Raw genomic sequence first — 18,606 nt, 5'->3', positions numbered from 1 at the left:
CAAAGAAGACTTTAGATGACTTATTTTATTTTTTTAAATGTTATTTCTTACTAACATATTACAATTTGATATTTTTGCAATACAATTAAATAGAGAAACTAATAAATTTAATTAAAATCAAATAAAAATTTAAAATTTAAAAAATTAAAATTCAAAATACAATATTAATAAAAACTTCAAAAGCTCTCATTTGTGCTCGATAATGGATACCCATTGGTAAACTTGTAAAATATTAAAAATCACATTTTAGATCATGTAATTAGTTCATGAAAAAAGTAGGATTAATAAGTTATCCACTATAATTAATTAATAGCGTGAAATACCAACTCGATTCGTGACTATTTTGTTAAATGACAATATGATTTTTCACGAAAAAAGTAGTCTACTTTAATTTTTGTCTTTTATTTTTGTGATATAATGTATTTTTTTGTTTTTGATATTTTTTTATTAAGTTCAAATGAAAAATACTGAGCTATCACGTTATATAATGTGACATGTCAATATTTTTTTATTCGAATTTGACGGAAAAACACATAAAGAGACTGCGTTGTGTTGTGAAAATAAAGAATAAAAATTGAAATGATCGTATTGTGGTTCGAAATAATGGTGAAAAAAATTAGTATAATTATTTCTAATTAATTAACAGAGTAATTTTGCAGTTTTGTGTTTGGGAGTTAGGCAAAGAAAGGCCCAACCAATCCAAGGTGGTGAGGTACTTGCTGTACCAACCAATTATTATTTTGCTTTTTATGGCTAAATTCCATTCACCGTCTAGTATTGGCATTGCATATACAAGATCGGATACTCTTCTAATAATTTCCACATGCCAAAACACTATGAAAAAATACGTCCATTTTGATAATTGTACGCCAAACAGAAATCAGAAAGTTGATGATATCACCGCTTTTTCTTTTTGGAAAGTGAATTTCCAAGATAATCAAATGAAGATATTGTTTCAGAAAACTTGAATTTTCTAGTTTTTATATAGGAAAAGTACATGCTAACAATTTTTTCAAATTCTGGTCAGTATATAACTAACAAAAAAAAGTGTGTCATTGAATAAAATTTCATAGCAATCTCACACTATTAAAATCATCATTGATAACTATTTGATGACTATAAATCACAAAAATTACTGACTCCCTAACACTCTTCTTTTATATATGTATCAATAATGTTAGAGAAATAATAAAAAATCAGTTTTAATAATTTAAATTTATTTTATTTAATATTTATTAATTCTAATAATAATTAATAAACATTAAATAAAATAAATTTAGAGAGTTCACACTGATTTTTATTATTTTTCCAATATTATTGTATGTATGTGTATATATATGAACTTTTAAACTTTGAAGAAATAATCTGAAACATTGTCCCAAAAACAATCAATTAATCGATTATATATATATTGGATTGCTAATTTATTTGATACACTAAAATAGAAGTAAAATCAAACATTAAAGTGTATGCTAGTTGTATGCATTGGCCTTTATATATAAATACACAATATATGCGTGGCAAGTTGGTGAAGTTTGCACCCTAAATACCAAAGAAAATGCCAAAGGATTCAAATGTATTTGTGAATGCATGTCATATAGATATAGCTGGTATGTGGTCCTTGGCTTCAGTGATAATATTATGTAAAGTGATATGGTGCATGCTTCCACATGAATTTGCTATACGCATTTATGGCATTTGCATTGGATAGTTCATATATACATGCCACAGGCTCTGCATGGTTGGTGAGAAACATCCCCCAATTCTTCTCACTGGCAATATGTCTTATTTAATTTCAATTGAATTGATGATTTGATTGGTTGCACTTTTTTAATTAACTAATTCTGTATTACTAAAGAATTAATTTTGTCAATTTTTATTTTGATATGATATCGTCATTTTTTTTTATAAATTCATATAAATATATAATATCAAAAAATATGTATAGAGTGATATTATCAAATATAAATATAAGAACGTTAATATTATTTTTCCCTAATATTGTATGTCATGTTTAGAAGGGAGAATGATTTAATTAATTTCTTTGTGCAATTATTTGAACTTTTTCCCTGGTGAAGCTTTCATAATGCAAGAGTAGTTTCGAATTCGTCGATTATATATGATTCCAATTACATCCAATGATTCTCTTAAATATTATTAAAAGAGGACAACTTTTAATTGAACTTTTATTACTTTTAGAGTAAGAAAAATAAATGTGCCAACAAATAGTAACGCATCAAGAAATTTTAATACAGAGAAAATGAATTTTAGATAAAATTTTTAATTTTTTATTATATATTTCATTATATAAAAATAATTGAAGCATAATATGTAGTTATTGAATTAGTTTTATTCATATATAAAAAAAATCCTTTTTTTATAAGGGTAAAGTATATTTTTTGTCCCTAAAATTTGACAAAAAGTTTTAAAAATACCTCTAAGTTTTATTTTGTTTTAATTTTGTCCCAAAAGTTTTCAATTTGCATCAAATATACCCTGACGGCTAATTTTTCAAAAAATTTAAGAATAATTCAACAACAATTTCATAAGAACAACCCTCAATACAAGCAAATCAAGCATAATTTTCATGCATTATTGTTAGATTGGTCTTAAATATTTTTGAAAATTTAGCCGTCAAGAGTATATTTGATGTAAATCGAAAACTTTTGGAACAAAATTGAAACAAAATAAAATTTAGGGATATTTTTAAAACTTTTGTCAAACTTTAGGGACAAAAAATATACTTTACCCTTTTATAATTTTATTTTTGACGTAACAATTACATAAAAGAAACAACAATATCAATAATACATTATAAAATTATAACATATCAGTACTTTATAGTATGTTTAGTTAAAAAATATCATATATCTTATTAATTAAAATTAATTATTTTAAAAATATTTAAAATTTAAAAACAAATCATAAACTATTAATTACTTAAAAGACACCATATCTTTATATAATATAAGATATAAATATCAAAGTAAAATAATAGCTGAAATTAAATAAGTTAAGATAAAAAAATAAGGTAATTATTTTTAAGAATATAAATATAAAAAAATTAGTATTTTTTTATAAAAAAAAATATCTAATTAAGATACAGAATGTAATTACCAAAACATAATTATATAAATCATTATTAATATTCTATATAATAATATAAATGTTAAATATATTAATATTAAAAGAATAAATAAATTTGTAAAAAATAAACATAAAAATAAGTATATAAAAACTAATTTAAAAATATAAAAATTTAAATGTATAATATTAAATTAATTAAATAAAAAATATTAATAAATTAAATAATTAAAACATAAATTTATTATATAATAAAAAATAATACATATCAAACTACTAAATTATATAATATTTTTTTATTTTCTTAAACACATATCTCATATAATTCTTTAAAATTTGAGGAAAACCAACACCACTATTCGCCCTGCCAACAAATGATATGTACTCATATTTAGTAGACAAACAAAACTTTTAATAATGTGGCAAATTATGGTTAGGGGTCACTTTATGTAGCTATATAACAGTGAATTATGCTTTTACTACTTTAGCATTTTCTCAAACTATTATTATTATTTGTGAAAAACAGGTTTTATCACTGCCTATATTATTTCTCTCATAGTGGTGTGAACAGTTACTTTGAAACTAACAAGCAATTCGAGCTGTTTAGCTTTAGCATATTATTCATATTTTCTTTTTGTGTGTAAATAACTAAATATCATCACTGTTTAAGCTATTATGCCTTATGATATCATATCATATCTTCCAATTATGTGTGTTGACTTCTCCAATATATAATCAAGGCCCTACTAGTTTATATGGCGAGCTAGCAAATTAGCTACAATTTTGGCTTTACCATCAAAGAATATATCATCGGTTTCAATTTCACACTGTAATTGCGAATTTCAAACGGGGCCAAAAGAATTGTGAGGTTTGTAATCATTTTATTTAAATCTTCCATGACGATAAAGTGGGGAAGATTTTTTACTAATACCATGTCTCACTGAGGCTCATTTTTTTGGATATAAGAAGCATGTGTGTTGTGTATTATTGTGAAAAATGTGGGTGCTAAACATAGATGTGGGAACAACTTTTTTCTAAAACAGAGATGTTCTTTGTAAAAAAAATTAAGATTAATAATTGGAAAGTCCGATTAGTGTAGAAGAGGAAATTTAAATTTTGATAAAGGTAATCGAACCCTCCGATTTGTGTACTAAAAAATTGGACGGTCCAATTTTTGCTTCTAACACCACTGTTACGTAAAGCACCTATACATTCCATATATGCGTTCTACACCATTTTCTCTCGCACAACTAAATTAAAAAGTGCCCTCACTAATGCCATGTGCTAAGCCAGTGGGGAAGAAAAAGCATCTTATTTTTTTTACTTTTCAATTCTCATCGGGTAGGGAAAAATATAAACAAATTTACGGGGTCTGCTTTTCCTTTATCTCTTTTCAGTTTCTCATTGTTTTCTTTGACAATTTGTACGAGCTGAGTGTGATCATGAGCTTCTCTAAATTCATCAGCATATATGAATAATAAAAACTGAAAATGAGTGCAGATTAATTAATGAATGAAGAATGGATTATTTTTAATTACAATTTTTGGAGGGTACTACTACTACATACTAAAAATAAAATAACTAACTAAAAACGCAAAGCATTAGCAATTGCTTTATTTGTTTCTAAATTGGTGGTTTCATAAACAGGAAGCTCTTCATTGAATCTAATTCCTGCAGCTGATGATCCAATAAGGTGATCCAACTCAAACAAATCTGAACTTGAACAACTCATACCATCATCATCATCATCATCATCATCATTCTCTGTACTGTTATTGTTCTTTTTAGGGTCATTCTCGTAAATACACTTGTGGCCGCATGGTTGAGAATCTTCACCAAGGATGACACTAACAGGGTAGAATCTCACAGACCTTTTCACACCGCCATTCTTGTTGTTGTTGTTACTGGTTTTTCCTTTCGAAGATGGAGGAGGAGGAGGAGTCTTGTTGCTCATCATGCAAGACCTTGTTGAAAATGAAGAAGCAGAAGAGGAAGAGAAACACGGTGGTGACTTTGATTTACTACTACTACTACTGTGGTGGTCGAAGCTAACATCTTCTACTGCACCAACGTAACACATCTTTGCCTTCTTAACATTCTCCGAGCTGAAGATTGAGCTCAGGAAGCTAGCGATTCTGCTACCCGTACCCGGTGAAATTGGTTGCTTCACTCTCTGGTTCAACTCGCCGTAGATCTTCATGGCCCTTAACTTTGTCCTCGCGAAACTACCGCCGCCGCCGCCGCCACCTTCTCGTCTCTTATGCTGTTTGTTGTATGTGGATGTGTCAGTTTCCGAGGAGGAAGAAGAGGAGGAAGAAGAAGAAGTGTGCTTGTCGATCCAATCCTCTAACATGACGGCACGGCGTAGGTCCATGCGCTCTTTAATGGTTCTTCTCTCTACCCCGCCATGGTGGTTGTGTTTGGTGGTGGTGGCGGTAGTGTAGGGAGTAGCCATAGTGATACCCAGTTGTTGATGTTGATCAAGGTGGGATTTTGATTCGTCGATAGAATGGTAAATGGCGTCGAGAAGAGAGGAAGAGAATGAAGGAGTTCTCCTCCTTTGTGGGAAGGATGAGGCAGCTACTTGAACCATGGTGGTGGTGGTGGTGGATCTCTGCCTTGTATGCAGCATCTTCTCTGCGCCCGAAGTTATAGGGGAAGAGAGAGAGAGAGAGAGTGGCGTGTGCGTGCGTGCGTGAAAGGGGTAGTTAAAGAGGGTAAAGTGAAAAGGCTGTAGCAATGTCTGCTGATAGAATGTCAAAAGCTTCAAGTGTCATATGGGAATCCTCAGAGAAAGAGAAAGATATATGAGAGCAGAGACACACACTGAAAGATGCAGATTAAAGAAAAATCGAGAAAGTTTAGGGTTAGCAGATTTTGTAGATTTTAGTTATTAATTAGTCATCAATAATATTTTTAAGAGAAAGTATGAGAAGCTAATGGAATACTTGTACAATGTGTACAATGGAGGTTTATAGAGTATTAGAGATATAACCATTAGTGTTACCTTTTTCCATTAACTGAAGCTTTAAGATGAGTGATATCATGATATGGTATTAGAGCGTTAGATTCAAAAGGTCAAAAGTTCGATCCTTGGTGAATCCCAAAATCAATTTAATCTTTTGGGAAGATGTTTATTATCTTTAGTATTCGGATGGTTATTCTAAATAGTATGAGATCATTTTGTAACTCAATAACCCATTGTACACATTGTACAAATAGTTCATTGTCGATCCTATTTTTAATGGTGTAAAATTATATCTAATAATATAAAATTATTCAATTTTTTTTATAGTTAAGTACTGACCAAAATTTAACAAAATACTGACCCAAGCACTGCTCAAAAGAAATCAGAAAGATGAGAGAGAGAGACAGTGAGAGGGTAAAAAAGTCACCAACAATGCAGTCACTGCCGCGCGTGCGGCTGATCGTTTCAGATTTCTGACTTATCTCACCGCATTCAGCCACTCTCTCTCTCTTTTTTTTTGTTTGACGTGTGTAGGGTCGGATAATTTCGATCCGACCCGAATAGAGGCGCAGAAACAGCAGTCCCATTGAAACCTTCTTCCTCTTCTAAAAGCCTTTTATGCTTTCCTTTTTTTCGGATAAACCCCATTGGCCTTTTACTTTTAATGTTTGAAATATGGGTATGGATAAGGAAAGGCCCATAACTCTACACGCAAGGTCTGTGCCTTTACCATTGGACCAAAACACATTTGTGAAAGACCAAAGAAAAAATTGAATAATATTAGTTGATAAGGAAAAACATAATTATCTTTTATTGTTATAAATTGAATAATACAATTTTTTTTCGTTTTATATTTCTTTTTTCTTATGTTATTTCTCTTTTTTAGTTTGCTAAACATGTGTATTAGGTGATAAATTTTTAAAACACTAAAATATATCATGTCCTTTGCATTTTCTTTAGTTTTTCTAGTTTTGATCTAATTGTATTTATTAATTATATCACTTTTTTTTAACAATTCATACTTTTTTAATATTATTTAGTTATAATATTAAAAATATATGATATTATCATGATTCATAAAAAATAAAATTAAAAAATTGAATGTTAATTTCAACTATTAAAATATCATATTCAATCTGCATTTCATCTAAGAATTTCATATTTGTACTTTAGTCTTTAAATATAATCTAAAAAAAATGGCTATTTAAAGAACAAAAATTAGGATGATTCTATAAAGTCAAATAAACAAATTTGAATTGAGTATTTTCATAACTTTACTTAATGTCTAATTTATGTATAAATTTTTTATTTTATATTTATTAAATTTAAAATTAATTTATATTTTCTATAAAATATATATCCATTTTGCTCCAGCGCAACAGACGCGTCTAATAATAATAAATAAGGAAAAGTCTAGGGAGCGAACAGTTTTATTGAAATCTGGCCAGCACTTAACCAGCAAAAGCAAAGTCAGTAATCTCACATCCTTAGATGAAATCTCACACCATTAAAATTATCAATGATGGCTACAAATCACAAAATTTGCTGCCTCCTAACACTCCTCTAATAATAATAATAATAATAATAATAATATACATACTAGACTTTTTAAAAGCGTTTAAATAAGCAATTGTTATCCCTTGATCCACCAATAATATTATTAATTAACGAAACTATATATTTATTTTCCCAGCCACATCCAACAGAACAGCCTGAAGTGTGAGTAGGGAGATATGTAAATAGCCAAAAACAGGGCTTGAGAGGCGCGAGTATAGTACCTCTACTGACATCTTCATCACCTATAACTGTAATCATACTTAGAAGAATAGGCAAAACAATTTAATAAGAAAAAGCATCATGCATGATCAGCATTCAGCAGTAGTTCTCACAAGTATTGTTCATGTATTCTAGCACGATTCTCCTCCCACCATAATCTAGCATGCATCTCCCCAAATTTTTCTCGGCTGCACAACACAAGATGAAACACCTAAGAAGTAAATTCTATGGACAAATGCTTAATAAGGCATGTTCCTTAACATTAGTATTACTGTACCTGAACCTAACTCGTCTGAGCTCCTTTTTGCCACCTGGCAATGCTCTGATGGTAATATAAACACCAGGTTCATCTTGCTCAACCCATTCGGTATCCAAATCGGTTGCATTGCTGATTGATAGATCGCCGGATTGATCAGCCTCTCTGGATGAGCTACTTCTGATTGAAGCATCCATTGACGATATCTCAGTCTTGGCAGCACTAATGGTTGAGACTTTTGGAGTTGAGTTAACACCATTTAATTCATGCAGCTTCCGGGATTGCATCGATTGATGATCGAAGGAATCCGAGGAAGAGTATCCCACTCCCATACCTGTTGGACGGTGCAAATTGCGAGTTAGTCTTTCCCTACTTAGTGGTGGTGTTACTGGGCTCTCCTCTGCTGGTTCAAGCTTTGAGTTCTGTTATCAACAAAGCAAAACAATCATTGGTTAATCAATATGGCATTGAATAATGCAAGGGGAGAACTGAAGTAGCAGCAATCAGTGAGAGTACTAATTTTTTTTGTTATTAAATATTTCCATTAAATTTGTCTCATCTCTCATGTGAAAGATCAGAGAAACTATTAAATAAGAGAAATGTTTGGTAACAAAAAAAAAATTAGCCAAAAACAGCCATAAGCCCATAACTTGCCTTATTTAGTATTTATTAATTGTTGCGACAATTAATGAATACTAAATAAGGCAAGTTCTGGCTGTATTTTTTGTCTCCCTAGCATTACCCAATAAATTACCTCATCTTCGGACCTTGGCGGCGTTGGAAGAGGGAATGCTTGACGGTTAAGCCTTTGAACATTGTAAAGTTCCATCACCCTGTCATAGTTCTCCGCCCACCATCTTTGAGCTTGCAATTTGTTAAACATCTCGCGACTATGCATACATACAAAACAAACCAAAATGCAATGCAATTCAATATACTTTTTACTGTAGTCCTCCTGCTAACATTTTAACTATATGTACATCATAACATCATATCAAGTTCGGAGAGGAGAGGAGCAATGCAATCATGTATTATGAAACAGTAAACCGAAACACTTTCTCTTATCCTTTCTTTTTTTCAATGTTGGGTAGGCAGGTGGAATAATAACTCTCTCATGCTGTAATATAATGAAGTTATTTTTGCCATGTTGTGTATAAATGATTCCCTTGAATATCAACTAACTACTGATTTGTTGTTATTATTACGTTATTTTGTTGACCAAATTACCTTTCTAGAAGAATTTGTTGAATATTTAGTGGTTTATGACACACAGTAATCAATTACGCCAAGTTACTCAACTTACTTTTTGACAAAGAATTCTCATGAATAAATAAAATATAAAAATGTCTAGGCAATCGGTGCCCTGAATAAAGCTGTGCTACAGCCAAATTTGACCTTAATTTGGCGTTTCCTGGGCAATCAAAAAGCTGGTGGGTCACAACATAATTAGTGGCAACTATATTATTTCATATATACCCAACAAAACTTGAGCTAATATTAGTAGCACAGTAGCATTAAAAAACAATCTGATTTATTGAGTTTGTATTTTTCATAGACCACCCAATAGTAAAATATTGGTAGCTAACTAGCCATTACATCAAAATTCGTCAAGTGGGACCAACAACCTATATGGGTTTCAGTTTATATTTCATGTGCACCTTGTAGTTTCATATTTTTGTCTTGCGTAGTCTTTCACTCTTGAGCATAAGTGGTACCAGACGAAATTTAAAAATAAAGGAAGCAGAAGAAATTAAATGGCTCCGACAAATCGACAAAGACTCGGAAAAAGGGGGTCCAAACACAATCAAGAATCAATTGACCCACCAGCGGGGCACCACCACCTTACAGGGGCCACACAAAAGTTTCTCCTTTTTTGATTGCTTTTGACAAGGGCGTGAAAAATTTCCTGAAAAATGTAGGACCCTTTACCTACACTCTTTCGCGTATATTTACGGAAGAGATTGAATTTGCATGCTTCCTTCATTATCATTGCATGGGGATATTTGGACTTTGAAATATTTAAATGGCCACAGTTACAACCGAGCATATTATAGGATCTTCGCTACTACAATAAAAGTCCTTTTTTTATATATCAATTAGACACAACCTTAGACTAGTACTGCATCAATATAACTTAATTTGAACAATTAGTTATATAACATTATAACTTGTGAGGTTTGTTTAACTTGATATGCACCAATATCTATTCAAAAACTATTTTGGTGAAAACTCAGGTACAGTCGACTTTACGTAAAGTTGATAGGTGACAACTGTTAAATGAAAATTTAGTCAAATCAGTCAAATTATTTAACGACTTAGTTATCAACTTCACGTGAAGTCAAACTATTTTTTATTAGCACTTGTGTTATATGTATTCATCCATCCTAGTACACATCTTAGAAAAAAGTGAGCCTCTTGATATACAAAAGAAAAAAAATTCTCAACAAAAACTACTGTTAAAACTGTATCCAAAGCTTGTTTAGGCATTTTTAACATGTTATGTATATCTTTTAACCACTGCATATATCCACTTTAACATGCGACCATTCATATAATCGTAACTTTTTTTTGACAATATATTAAGATTTTCCTTTCCTGAAATAATTTTTAATGACATTCTCATAATATACAAATTTACATCAACAGAAGAAACAATCAAAACAATAATAACTTGAATATTTCAATCAGCAAGCAACCTCTTGTGAAACCAGAAGATGGAGTGCAAGTGTAACTAAGAAGGCGAAAGTGTGAGAATTGGGAAATTGACCTCCCCCAAAAGCAAAAGACACTGATTATTATTATTATTATTATCAATTATCATTAACATCATGATAACGGGCTAATTATAAGGTGGATCCAAACAATAAACAAATACCAGAAAGGAAAAAGTAAAACGGCAACGAAAGCAACGATACGACAGAGAGAGAGAGAGTACTAATCACCTGAAACGAATGCGCTTGAGATCGTTGCCGCCACGTGGAAGCGACACGAAGGTGATCAAAACGCCGGGCTCCACGTTCGCCACCCACTCCTTTGGTTCATTCTCTTCGACGAACAGAACCACCGGCTCCAACCGCCGTCCGCTGGCGGAGTTCGGCGTGCCTTCCCCACTCGACGACGATATCCCCTTCAGCCTCGCCTCCATCTCCTTCCCCCAACCTCTCGTCGAGCTCCCTGTCCTCCGGTACGACCACCTGAACCTCTCCGAGTCCGTCTCCGGCGACGACTCCCCGTTTCTCCTCACCAGTCTCCCCGCCGGCCCCGCCGTGCACGGCGCGCAATGCTTGTACGCCCCCGACGCCTTCAGCGCCATGTCCTTTATCTGAATAACAAACATGACGATGCAAATTACACACTCACTGAACTGAAACAGAGTCTTGTTCAATTTTTGAGTTACCTGGGAAGTGAGAGATTTCATGGACTGGTTTTTGTTGTTGGGATCGGAATCATCGGTCTTATTCAGAGACTCGTTGTTGCTGCCCGTGCCTGATTTCTTGGGACGTGCTATGCATGTAAGCATTTTCGAGTTCTTCTCCACGATTGAATCAGCTCACAAAAACTAAACACGCAGAAGAACGAGAATTCAGAAAACCGATATTCTGCTACTGCAACTACCCGCCATGAGCTCCAACTTTAACGCCGAACGAAACCAGAGATTCTACTAAGAAAAAACCGGAATGGAGGGAATGAAATTTTATTTCTGGAGAAAATAAAAATCGAAAAGATGGAAGAGGGAGGCGTGGGCCGGAGTTAGTGGTGGATGCTGGTGGTAGACAGTGGCGACGGTGTGTTAATTTTAAAAATATAATGTGTTTTGATTTTCTGGTTGTTGTGTTTTGATTTGGAGATGCTTGGTAGTGGCTATAATGGTAATGGGGGGCTAGAGGGGAGACTTTCATTGCTGTTCCTGTTGCTGTTGCTGTGGATTTCACTCTTTTTCTTAATTCTTAACCTGCAACCGGAAGTCAACTGGCTCTGCCAACTTCTGCCGTTGCTGTTTTTTCAACTTCGTTGACACTTCACACGCCGTATAATATAGTCCCAAACGGTTTTGCACGTTGCACACTTTTTTGTCCGGTTTTCCTTTCATCTTTGGTCCTAAGCTGTATTATGAGAAAAAATGTTTGGGCTTCGCTTCAGTCCTATTCGGTTTTGGGTTCTTTTTGGGCTTTAAGCCCAGTTTCAATAATAAAAACAAGCAGAACTTAAATAACAAAAAAGAAAAAGCTCTATACTTTCTGTCTTTCTGAGCTGTGCCAATAATCTTTTAAATGAGAGGCCTAGATTTTAGATAGCACAACTCGAATTATTTATTTATGCCTTGTTACGCATTGTGCTAAGTAGTTGGGGTGGTGGTCGATACCATTACCAGCTCGAAACTACTAGACCCTTTGGGGCTGCTCTTCCAGGAAAAAGAAAAGAGAAAGAAAAGTCCCCAAAGTTGAAAGTACACACAAGAAAACAGGCAAACCTTTCCAAACACAAAAACACTTTGAAAACTGCGTCCCCCGTACTCGATTGCGTTTGCACCGTTGATTTTCCGCCATTGGTTCGCGCGCATTCCTCACAAACAGCACAGCAGCGTCAATTATTCTAAACAAGCGACGCACAGCAACACCCATTTCGTGATCACGCCACGTGTCCAGATCTTAAAACCTCATTTCTAAAATCCGGGACCCGCACCGTATCCACAAGTGCGCTGGAACATAGTAAACGAATACGATCCTGCAGCACCACCTCCACCTCCACCACAATCAATCCAGTGCTTCCACCTGGTGCCGGCGGCGCATGCTTTTATACGCCTCCGGCGTTCAGGTCCTCGTCGGAGGCTCCAGAATCCTCGCCCTCATTGAATCCACCAGCTCAAAGCGTCTCAGCCTCAATTAAATGAACGTGCAGATTTTGAATAACATTTAAGGCTTCTTTTAATAGTTTTTCCTTGTATTTTCCAATTTGTGCACTTCTCGATACTTGTCTTCTGCGGAGGAAAACGATGTCGTTTCTGCGCCGCAGAAAGGCATCCCTGAATCCGGGTCCGCCTGATTCGGATCACGAGGAGGACGAGAAGGAAAAGAAGAAGCTGAAGCGGCAGCAGAAGAAGAAGAGGAGGAAGGAGAAAGAGAAAGAGAAGGAGAAGGAGAAGGAGAAGGAGGAGGAAGAGAAAGTAGAAAAGGCGAATTCGAAAGGTTGCCGCGTAGCTCCGAAGGCGAAAAAGTGGTCGTGCGTGGATAGCTGCTGCTGGTTCATCGGAGTGATATGCTCCCTCTGGTGGTTCCTTCTATTTCTGTACAATGCAATGCCGGCGTCTTTCCCTCAGTACGTGGCGGAGGCCATAACGGGACCGTACCCGGACCCTCCCGGCGTGAAGCTGAGGAAGGAAGGCTTGACGGCGAACCACCCGGTGGTTTTCGTGCCAGGAATAGTAACCGGTGGGTTGGAGCTCTGGGAGGGCCGTCAGTGTGCCGATGGATTGTTCAGGCAGAGGTTGTGGGGTGGCACCTTTGGGGAACTGTATAAAAGGTAATTTATCATTATTGTTCCTATTACTTTTGGTGGGTTCAGATTTGGATACGTTTTGGTTGAGTTGCATCATTGCATGAATGGAATTTTGATAACAATACGTAAGTTTGTTCGTTAAGTAATACTAAGTAACTTCCACCAAACCATGTTTTTGGTTCTTGAAAAGAAACCTTTCATAGAGAATTTAATATTTCCGTAGGTTAATTTACTGGTTCTTATTGACAATCATGACTGTATGAATGATAACTTGCAATCTACAGCGAGCTATTTCTCATGTTGGAAACTTGGAATGATATTACTAGGCATGTTCTTTATATTTCTGAAAGAATATATTCTTCATTTTATAGAGTTAATGGATTTATATGGCCTTTGTATAATTCAGTTCCTTACAAGGCAAAGTTTTCTTTCTTTCCCTACTAGCATTGAACTCTAATGACTCCAGTGGAGTTTATCAATAGTGGTACTTTATAATTCTTTCCTTTACCTTCTACAGACCATTATGCTGGGTTGAGCATATGTCTCTGGATAATGAAACAGGACTGGATCGCCCGGGCATTAGAGTTAGGCCTGTGTCTGGACTTGTGGCAGCTGACTATTTTGCGCCTGGTTATTTTGTCTGGGCAGTTCTTATTGCTAATTTGGCCCGTGTCGGGTACGAGGAGAAAAACATGTACATGGCTGCATATGATTGGAGAATTTCGTTTCAAAATACAGAGGTAATTCTTTGCTAACGTGGTATTTCTTGAATCTACTTTCAATTTTTTGTTGAAATAATTGTTTACAAAGCTTAAGGTTTTCGGTGCTCCCCATCTTTCTTACTGTTATTGTCGGCTTCATTTGGTCAGGTCAGAGATCGAACTTTGAGCAGGATAAAAAATAATATAGAACTCATGGTGGCTACAAATGGTGGTAAAAAGGTTGTCGTAATTCCCCATTCAATGGGTGTTCTATACTTTCTGCATTTTATGAAGTGGGTTGAGGCACCACCACCAATGGGTGGAGGGGGTGGATCAGATTGGTGTGCCAAGCATATTAAAGCAGTGATGAACATTGGGGGACCTTTTCTTGGTGTTCCCAAATCTGTCGCTGGGCTCTTCTCCATTGAAGCCCGGGATATTGCTGTGGCAAGGTTTTTGTTTTCCCTACTATAATGTAAATTTTCGGTCCTGTATGTGTGTGTGTGTGTCTTCTTTGGCAAAATTTATTCTCTCAACCAGTAGGTTTTGGGATGGTTGTGCGGTTCCTACTTCCTTTTTTGAAAGAACACTAAGTTTCTATTCTGTTCTCTCTTAGAAGATTTCAAGTTTCCATCAATATTCTTTACAATACGCTTCCCTTAGTTACCCCCCCCCCCCCTTCCTTCCCTTTTAAATTATGACATGATTGATCATTTTTCTGGATTTCCTTGGTATAGACAGGATTTCTTTTCTCACTGTTCTTGTTAAAGCAAACATTTCTATGTTTTTTCTTTTATGACTTTGCTTGGATGAAATTGTGAATCTTTCATACATTGCACGCGTAAAATATTTATTAGGGTGTCCTTATTGAACATCTATTCTTTTGCAGGGCCTTTGCACCAGGTGTTTTGGACAAGGATGTTTTTGGTCTTCAAACTTTAGAGCATCTAATGCGTATGACCCGAACATGGGATTCAACCATGTCAATGATACCAAAAGGAGGAGATACTATATGGGGTGGCCTGGATTGGTCACCTGAAGGATACTATAACTGCAGTGCAAAGAAACACAAGACCAATGATAGTATCAAACCATGTCAAAATGACAAAAAGAGTCAGTCAATGAAACATGTGAATTATGGAAGACTCATATCCTTCGGGAAAGATGCAGCTGAGTTACATTCCTCTAAGCTTGACATGTTGGATTTCAGGGTAATGATCCTAATTACACATTGTGTAAATTGTTTAGAAAATATTCCTCGTTTCTTCCTTCTTTTTCCCTTCTCCAAACCTTCCAAGTTCCAACATCAAATATCCTGATTTGTCATTTTGAGTATCAGTAATTGAAATTTATAGTTCTAGGTATTTAGCTAAGGGTGTCAAGTTTGTCTTGCAAAATTAAATCATATAGAACTATCCAACTTTTTAAATTGCTCTGTATTCCTACAAGAAGCAGATATTTCATTTTCCCTCCTGTTGAAGTCTTACTTCTTTTCTTTTTCCTTTTTTTTTTTTGACGGGAAGTTGAAGTGTTACTTCATTCACTCCTATATGAATGGTATTAACGGATGGAAATATTTCTGCATCTGTCTATTGAATGTTGATATTCTTGAAGTTGTCGATACTTTCAAACCTCATGCAGTTGGCATCACCTTACTTGATTTACATTCTTTTGAGTTTCATACTTTTTATTACTTGTGCAATTGACAGGGTTCTCTTAAGGGGAGGAGGAGCCATATGAACACGTCTACTTGTGATATTTGGACAGAGTATCATGAAATGGGTGTTGAGGGAATCAGAGCTGTTTCAGATTATAAAGCTTACACTGCTGATGCAGTTTTGGATCTCCTTCGTTTTGTTGCACCCAAGATGATGAAGCGCGGAGATGCGCATTTTTCTCATGGAATTGCTGACAATTTGGATGACCCAAAATACAAGCATTACAAATATTGGTCTAATCCCTTAGAAACAAGGTGAGATTCTCTACTTAATTGCTTTAGTGAACATTTTGTAGAAGTTGCACACAAGAAGACTGCCAATCTAGAATCTGACTATTGTTGGCACTTAGCTACTACGTAAATTAATCATTTTATTACCTTGGTTGGTGGCATTGATGGATTCTTGCTTTTGCTATCTTCTATAATGTCGTATCCTGCTGTCTTTTAAAATCCGTTGTTTATTCATACTACTTCTCTTTGTGGTTTGTGTTATATTTTTGTCCTGCTGCTGCAGATTACCACATGCTCCAGATATGGAGATTTACTCTATGTATGGGGTCGGGATCCCAACGGAAAGAGCCTATGTTTATAAGTCAACTTCCCAATCGGAATGCTACATTCCGTTTCAGATTGACACATCAGCAAATGGTGGAGATGAGGACCCTTGTTTAAAGGATGGAGTTTATAGTGCCAATGGGGATGAAACCGTTCCCGTTTTAAGCGCTGGTTTCATGTGTGCAAAAGGTTGGCGGGGAAAAACCCGCTTTAATCCTTCAGGCATCCAAACGTTCATAAGGGAGTATGAACACGCTCCTCCAGCTAATCTTCTAGAAGGAAGGGGAACCCAGAGTGGTGCTCATGTTGATATATTGGGGAACTTCGCACTTATTGAAGATATTATACGAGTAGCAGCAGGAGCCTCTGGTGAGGACTTAGGTGGAGATAGAGTTCACTCAGAGATTTTCAAATGGTCTGAAAATATTAATTTAAAGCTCTAGTTTCACATGGTAACTTCCTCACTATAACCTACATAATTCTGCTATTGCATTCTTGAATTTGGTGTTCCATTTCATGTGATTCAAAACTTGGTATCTTTCAAGACTTGATGCTTATTGTTACTTATAGGCTCATTGATTTTTTTACCAGTTTATAGATAAGAAAATCGTTGGCTCTGGAATGACATATAAGTGGAGTCAATATTTTAGCTTTAACAAATGTTGGCATATTGACTGATTGGTTCTCACTGATTTTGTACAGTCCAAGATCGAATCCTTTTTGCTTCAATCACATGGCTTTGAGGTAGAGCTGATGGTTACTGAGCTATGTGGCTGATAGACCAGTGGTGATGACAGCCGCAGCTTGATTTTTGACTCGGGTAGTGTCTATAGCGTTTCATCATTTTGGGAAAATGCCGAATCTATTTATAACCCTTTCACCCCCAAAGAAAAATGGGGGAGAAAATTTGTATACCGAGGCTACAATTTTGTCGATTCCATTAATTCATCTTATCATTGTCAATTGCCAGTGAGTGCTTGAGTAGTGAGCTCCCTTGTGCGCATCGAAAAGATTATGAGCTTATACAAAAGTAAATAAATAAATAGAAAGATAAAGGTTAAGATTCTGTACCCTAGACCCTAGTCCAACAAATAGGTTCATATAATATACCGGAAACTCAAAGTTTATGTTTATCCACATCTACTTGATATAATCCCAAACTAAAGAAATATCAAATTTGGTCCAATTCACATAATCAGATAATGTCTAGCTTTCTTTGTTTCCTTTTTGTTTTGGTGGGGAAGGATAATGTTATGCTTTCTTTGTTTTCTACACAACAATGTCGCTCGTTATCCGTTAATGGCTAATCAGGAATCGTAATCCCCGTATTGGATTAAGGCCAGTTTGGATAACCAACTTAATTAAGTTCTTTTTTTATAAAATAACTTAAATAATAAATGATTTTGTTAAAAGTAATTTATAAATAAGTTATTTTGTGTTTGGATTTTTAATTTTAAAAGTGTTTATTTTATAAAAATATAATGAAAAGTAGAAGTATTATGAGAGAAATCATTTTTTTTAACTTCTCTATAAGCTTCAAAATAGCTTCTTAAAAAATTGTAATTTGGTTTTGAAAATTGCACCAAACATTAATACTACCACTTTTTATAAGTCAAAAGTTAAAAAAAGCTACTTCTAGAATTTTCCAAACGGACCCTAAATATAGTTGGAGAAGTTTAACTTTCTTTTAGCTCAACGTTTTTAATACATCACTATCCTTTAATAAAATAAAAAATGTTATATGACTAAATCAATTATCATGTAGTTATGTATAAATATATGTTATTTATTTTATTTTTAATGACTATTTTAGTAATTAATTTTTTTGTGTATGAATAGTATAATTGTTAAAAAAAAAACTAAGAAATAAAAGAGTATATAAGACTTTTTTTTTCTTCTCAAATTGACTAAACCCCAATTATAATGCTTTGCGTGGAAATTAATTCATTATAATATTAAAATTCTCTGTTATATTTTCATTTTTTCTCATCTATTATTTATGATCTCAAGTTGCTTCAATCAAAATAAATCATAACCTAATTTAGTGATTAAT

At 34.3% G+C, this 18,606-nt stretch overlaps 3 protein-coding genes across 3 annotated transcripts; 1 reads left to right on the top strand and 2 right to left on the bottom strand.

Moving 5' to 3' along the window:
• Positions 1–4,569: 4,569 nt before the first annotated feature.
• On the bottom strand, positions 4,570–5,920 carry LOC107620539 (protein BIG GRAIN 1-like A). Its single transcript, XM_016322688.3, has one exon. The coding sequence runs from the start codon at positions 5,714–5,716 to the stop codon at positions 4,670–4,672; it is 1,047 nt and encodes a 348-aa protein (XP_016178174.1). The 5' UTR covers positions 5,717–5,920; the 3' UTR covers positions 4,570–4,669.
• Positions 5,921–7,692: 1,772 nt separating this feature from the next.
• Positions 7,693–11,768, bottom strand: BRXL4 (BREVIS RADIX-like 4). The gene is made up of 5 exons (XM_021107500.2): positions 11,482–11,768; positions 11,027–11,406; positions 8,839–8,974; positions 8,106–8,506; positions 7,693–8,016 (listed from the first exon to the last, which is right to left on the bottom strand). The coding sequence occupies exons 1-5, from the start codon at positions 11,602–11,604 to the stop codon at positions 7,938–7,940; spliced, it is 1,119 nt and encodes a 372-aa protein (XP_020963159.2). The 5' UTR covers positions 11,605–11,768; the 3' UTR covers positions 7,693–7,937.
• A 654-nt stretch (positions 11,769–12,422) lies between these two features.
• Positions 12,423–17,516, top strand: LOC107643486 (phospholipid:diacylglycerol acyltransferase 1). The gene is made up of 7 exons (XM_016347157.3): positions 12,423–13,604; positions 14,098–14,320; positions 14,450–14,733; positions 15,171–15,492; positions 15,991–16,253; positions 16,513–17,005; positions 17,256–17,516. Exons 1-6 carry the CDS (start codon positions 13,078–13,080, stop codon positions 16,994–16,996), a joined length of 2,103 nt encoding a protein of 700 aa, XP_016202643.1. The 5' UTR covers positions 12,423–13,077; the 3' UTR covers positions 16,997–17,005; positions 17,256–17,516.
• The last annotated feature ends 1,090 nt before the right edge of the window (positions 17,517–18,606 follow it).

Source organism: Arachis ipaensis, chromosome B1 (genome assembly GCF_059453495.1).
Source record: "Arachis ipaensis isolate K30076 ecotype BB chromosome B1, ASM5945349v1, whole genome shotgun sequence".
NCBI classification, from domain to species: domain Eukaryota; kingdom Viridiplantae; phylum Streptophyta; class Magnoliopsida; order Fabales; family Fabaceae; genus Arachis; species Arachis ipaensis.
This window is presented reverse-complemented; position numbering and strand designations above follow the sequence as displayed.